Here is a 6,000-nt window from a genome sequence, read left to right as displayed (position 1 = left end):
CAGCTCTGCCATTTATAGCTGACTGAAGGACTTCAAGCAACCGGGTTCAAACCTCGGTTTCCTCGTCTATAAATGGAAGTGACAGTGCCAAACCCATAGTGAGCCTGTGAGGCTCAGCGGGAGAAACTGGGGACCAGGTGTCAATACACCAAGTGTATTATCTGCCTGATTTAGATCAAAGCGGAACATTGGAAATTGCAGTGCCCACAGGTCAGAGGACGCCCACACTGGTCCCTGCTGTCACTGAACTATAAATTAAGCTAAGTGCCACCACATCTCTCTTCACTTTCAGGGCCAGGGATGAGGGGGTTGCTGAAAGTGGCCCGTAGCACTTGTTTGTACTAGCTTTCTGTTCTTAGGGGTTTCCTGAGCAATTGCTCTTAGAACATCACCAGACTCTGCACGGATCTCCGGCACTGTCGGGGTGGGCGCGGCCCCCGCCCGCCCTGGGTTCCCCCACACGAAACCACGCAGCCCCGCCCCAAGCCGCCGCCTCCTGTCCTCCAGGGGGCCAGCCTGGGCCCACCCGCCTGCTGCGGTGGGCGGCAGTCACGACGCTCGCGATCTCGGGCGAGGTGGCCGCGGGCGCTGCGCGGGGCGGGGCGGAGGCCCGGGAGGTGGGCAGGACCCGGCCAGGCCAGGCCCCAGGGCGCACGCCGCTGCCTGGCGGGATGGACAACCCAGGGACCCGGCACTGAGGGAGCGCAAAGGCAAGCGAGCCTGCGGTTCCCCGCAGGAGCCCAACACCATTCCCGCCGCCAGGATGATCCCTCCGAGTGGAGCCCGCGAGGACAGCAGGGACGGGCTGACCGGGGAGGCAACCGGCACAGAGCAGCCGCCCTCTCCTGCGTCCACCAGCAGCCTGGAATCCAAGGTACCGTGCGCCTGCCCTGGGGAAACACCAAGTCCCCTCTCCCTCTGTCACCTTTCCTTTGGGGTCCGGTGCCAGGGGAGCTGGGACACATGCCCAGTGACCTGGGACCAGCAGGACCCGTTGCTTCTCATGCTAAGCCAGCTGCCCACAAACACAAACCTTTGCAGGGTTTCTGCCTTAGGAGCCCAGGCACTTCACCCTTACCCCGTGCCCAGATGGCTTCCCTAGGCTGGAGAGGGAGTTAGGATGATGTGTGCCCCTAAACCTGCTTGTGTCCCCAGTGTGGGTGGGTACTGGTAGCTTCTGGGGACAGAAAGACTGAGACAGCCTGAGGATATTCCTTTAGAAAGCTTGGGCACTGAGCCCACAAAGTGTGCCTCATCCTGGGGTCTCAGGGACCCTTTGCTTACTAGGGTGCTTCCCTAACTTCAGATACCAAGAGTTTAAAGAAATACATGAGGCGAAGAGAAGTAACTGGGATTGTAAGAAAGTTAGTTTTCCCCTGGTAGAAGTTGCTACTCTGTAGAACTTAACACTTGTCATTTTAAGAGTCACACTAACACATATACACAAAACCAAGCCCGCAGCACGTCTTCTGTCACATTTATATTTCCTCTGAAACTTGCGTGGGTGCCAGGCACATGTTTGGAAAAATTGGAAGAGAACCAAGTAAAGCGTGGCTGCTTAACTGTGCAGAGCCAAATGGCAACCCCGCCGGGAAAGTAAACCTCGTAAGATGGAGTTGCAGTTAGTTTCATAGAGTCCTTTAAGTGGAAGGCTCGTGGCAGTGCACGGGTCTTTGTGAGGACCTGGGGCATTGTGGGGGAGAGAGGGAGTGCTCCCTATGTTGCAAAGGGATGCCAGTTTAGAGGTCAGACAAGAGTGAGGATAAGTGGGACCCTGTGGTCCTGCTGTGCAACCTTGAATGGCATCCCAGCTCAAGAGGTACTGGTGATGGGCGCGATGCTGGTACTGTGCACTTGCAGTGTCAATAGTTACCATCAGAGATGGCGGTCTAAGACCAAAATCTTTGCCCCAATTTAATTCCTGGCTATCTCATCTGGACACTAGTGGCAACTTCTCTAGAATCCAGTTGGAAAGGCAGACAAGACCATTTGAGGAAGAGGTTAAGATTACCTAACTTACCCTGTCCCTGTGTGAGCTAGGGAAACGGGATCCACCACACTAGATGGTCCTTTCCAAAGCAGGTTCTCTGTGCATAGCACCTCTCTTCTACCTGGAACCCAATGGGACTCATTCTTGTCAACCATTGACCACCAGTCCTAGAGAGGCCAAGGGCCAGCTACGTTTCAGAGGTGATCTAGAACTCTGTAGATGGCATAACTCAGCGCAAGAGTCCAAGTGTTTGTTTTGTAAACTTTGCATTGGGCCTGCCATCCTGGAATAGGTGTGTTCTAGAAAGATCTTAGCCTTTGGGTAAAACAGCAGCATGATTCAAACACACAGCATGGGCTTGCTATTTATAAATGTCCTCATGTAAATCATTTGGCAAAGCAAAAGCCTTCTATGTAATGCCTGTAATTACCCACCAATTTATCCGGCTTACGATTTCAGGTCTGTAGACGTCCATTTTTCTAAGTCATCTATGTGCCTATTGTGTGTCTCAGTTTGCCACTGTGGTTTAGGCATCCTACTAGCCAGTGGACATGAGCTCTACAGAGCAGACTCTAAAAAACTAGATACCAAATGGTGCTATTCCTAACTGGATCGAGGGGGTTCACTTCCCTCAAAAGAGGTTGGCCTGCTGACATGGAGGAGCAGTGGGGAGGGGCAGATGGCTTAGAACAGGAGCTGTGAGACCATCAGTGTGCACAGTGAACATCACTGGACTTTAAGAGGCTCTACGCCCTAAAGAGAGCCTGCTGAGCTGGGCAGTGGCGTTGCATGCCTTTAATCCCAGCACTCGGGAGGCAGAGCCAGGTGGATCTCTGTGAGTTCGAGGCCAGCCTGGGCTACCAAGTGAGTTCCAGGAAAAGGCGCAAAGCTACACAGAGAAGCCCTGTCTCAAAAAACCAGAGAGAGAGAGAGAGAGAGAGAGAGAGAGAGAGAGAGAGAGAGAGAGAGACAGAACCTACTGGGAAGGTGCAGGCAGAGCAGGGATGGCTCTCGACTGAACTCTTCCAGGAAGCAGCTGCGTGGGTCCAAATGGCACATTCCAATATAAGCAAAAAGATTTCAAATACATCCCAAAAAAATGTCAAGTAAACTAAGTGATGGACATGTTTATCAGCTATACTAAATTCCAGATCCATATATCAAAAATATCACATGTACTCCATAATGTAACACAATTATGATATGGCAGTTAAACACATTTTTTTTTAAATATCATCTGGAAGATGCATAGTGGAGGTCTTACTGGGCATTGAAATTTCTCTGAAAATATTTTTTGTTCATGTATTTGTTTAATTTCTCATCACACATATTTATTAATTTAATGTATGTGTGAACATGAGCTTGCTACAGTGTTTGTGTGGAGGCCAGAAGGCAACTTGCAGGAGTCAGGTCTCTTCTTCCACGACGTAGAACCCAGGGATCACACTCAGGCTTAAAGCAAGTGCTTTCATCCACTGAGCCATTTCACTGGCCCTCAAAGACTTTTAAAATTACTTTTAAGAGATATATTTTAGCTGGCCATGGGCCTTTAATCCTAGCAATTGAGAAGCAGAAGCAGGAAGACTATAGCATGAAACCTGGTCTCAAGAAAGAGAGACAAAGACAAGAGAAAGAGAATTTCTAAATATAAGAGTAACAAGTACTAGCTATTAGAAAAGTCCAAGGGAAAAATAAAGAAAAAAAAAAAAAAAACACCCATTGATTGACAGTCCAGAAGCAAGCTCAGACAACACTGTGTTCTCTGCCTTACCTGATTTCATCAATTTCTATGCTTACGTAGTGGCAATGACAATGGTGAGTGTCCGCTAAAATGTTCCCTGTAGTCAGGTACAACCCCAATCTTCAACTCTAGAAGACTCTACTGTTACATCCATTTCACAGATAGAGCAATGGGAAGCTCTGGAAAGATAGGAGACCTACTCAAACTCAAGGTCATGCATCTCCTTGAGTGGCAAGAGCAAGACCTGAGCAACTGGGCCTTGGAGTCAGGACTTTTGATCTTTACCTATCTCTTGTTCATGCATTGCTTATATTGGCCCTTTCTCCTGACATCCTAGAGATCAGAACTTCACTGAGAGGTCACTGGCAACACATTATGTCTTCCATATCCTCCTCCTCCTCCTCCTCCTCCTCCTCCTCCTCCTCTTTTTCTTCATCCTCATCTATTCCTTTTGTCTAGGATTATGAACACATATCATCACACCTGCTTATAGCCTTTTCATTATAGCTACTTATTTATTTATTTGCTTGTTTGTTTGTTTGTTTATGTGTATGCACAAACTCTTGTAGGAGTGCACATACCATGGCATGTGTGTGGAGACCAGAGGACAACCTTTTGGAGTCAGGCTGTCCTTCCACCACATGGGTTCTGGGGATCGAACTCAGATAGTCAGGCTTAGAAGCAAATGCTTTCATCCACTGAGCCATCTTGTCAACCCAGTCATGTCTTCTTAAGAAATGGGACTGGGGAGGCAGTTTTATTAGTAAAGTGTTTGCCACACAAACATGAAGTCCCAAGTTTGATCCCCAAAACCTTCCTTAAAAAAGCTAAGCACAGTGGTGCTTGCTTGTAATCCTAAGCGCTAGGGAGGCAAAGCTCGCAGATCTGTAGATCTCATGGGCCAGCCGGTCTAACCTACTTGGCATATTCTAGACCAGAGAGACTCAGCCTCAAAAAGTATGGTGGATAGCTCCTGAGAATGACACCTGAGGGTTTACTCTGGTTTCCACGTGCAAGCACACATATATACATCCACACACTTGTGTGTACATATGCATACACAAACATACATAGGCAGAAAAGAAAGAAATCAAGAGCTGGAGATGTAGCTCAGTGGTGGAATGCTTGTCTAGCTTACTTAAGACCCTAAATTCAATCCACAGCACTTCAAAAACAAATAAATAAACCAAGTCACATTGTTGTGAGAAATGATCAATGACAATTCTTATTTGGCTCCTTTATCCTTGTATTTGCTACTTCTCACCCCAAAGTACGTGTGTGGAAGTAATTAGGTTCATTATCTAAGAACCACCTGGAAAATAGGACACACCAGACCCTCTCATCCAAAGGTCTATACAGCATCATGAGAAGCAAGCACATACACACAGTGTCTGAGTGTATAAAATACACAAAACACCACCAAACATAAAACAAGGGCATACAACATCTCTAGAAGTCCATTTTCTTTGCAGTTTCCCTAGAAAGCTAAATGATGGAGTGTTGAAATTAGTAACACTAGAGAACATTTATTCCAGGTATTTTAAAAATTGTATCCTTGTATTGTGTCAACCTATTTGTATGGAAAATTTCAACATTCGCAAAGGGAGACAAACAGTGTCAAGATCCATCATAGATCTGATGAGCTACCTTCCTTGGCTATTGGTTCATGGGCAGTAATGTTTGACATACTGTCCCATCACCAAGACCTCACACAGGAGCATCTTAAAGCAAATTCTGGATCAGCAGATCCTTTTACCAGAAAATCTTTCAAGTTGCATATCTAAAAGATAAGGATTCTTTGGGTAAATCCAGGATCCCATTAGCATATACTACAGATGTTTTTGTCAATAGAGTATTTTAGAGACACAAAAACTGTTGGAAATCTGTGAGTAAAGAAACATTTAAGACCTCAACAGGCGCATGTGTTACCTGGGAAAAGCATGCGTACCTTATACAAGTTTCATGAGAACATATGGCCTTCAAGGCTCTAGTGCTCTCAAATTCTCTCTCTCTTCCCTCTCAGATAGGGCTCTAAAGAATGACAGTAAGTTGCTGAGATGATGTAACACAGAAAGTTAAATAGTTATTGGCTGCTGGCTATGCTCCTAGCTGAGAACCCAAGTCTTTCACTTTGGATCCCAAGATGATTTCTTCAGAGCCTCAGAGCCAATTCCTGTAAGCACATGTAGTCATGAAGTTTAATGTAATTGTAATTTTTTTCTTTTCCATTAGTTAAGCTGAAAACTCTGAAAGCCACTAATGTGTGGCC

At 46.8% G+C, this 6,000-nt stretch overlaps 1 protein-coding gene across 1 annotated transcript in view; it reads left to right on the top strand.

The window, feature by feature from the left end:
- Nucleotides 1–510: 510 nt before the first annotated feature.
- Nucleotides 511–6,000, top strand: part of Stac (SH3 and cysteine rich domain) — a 127,855-nt gene continuing 122,365 nt past the window's right edge. Inside the window, exon 1 of the mRNA XM_028895202.2 lies at nt 511–874. Within this exon, the coding sequence (XP_028751035.1) occupies nt 764–874 (111 nt within the window). The 5' untranslated portion in view covers nt 511–763. The remainder of the gene's footprint in view (nt 875–6,000) is intronic.

Source organism: Peromyscus leucopus, chromosome 7 (genome assembly GCF_004664715.2).
Source record: "Peromyscus leucopus breed LL Stock chromosome 7, UCI_PerLeu_2.1, whole genome shotgun sequence".
NCBI lineage: Eukaryota > Metazoa > Chordata > Mammalia > Rodentia > Cricetidae > Peromyscus > Peromyscus leucopus.
Note: the sequence above shows the minus strand (reverse complement) of the source record. Positions and strands in the feature narration are given on the sequence as shown.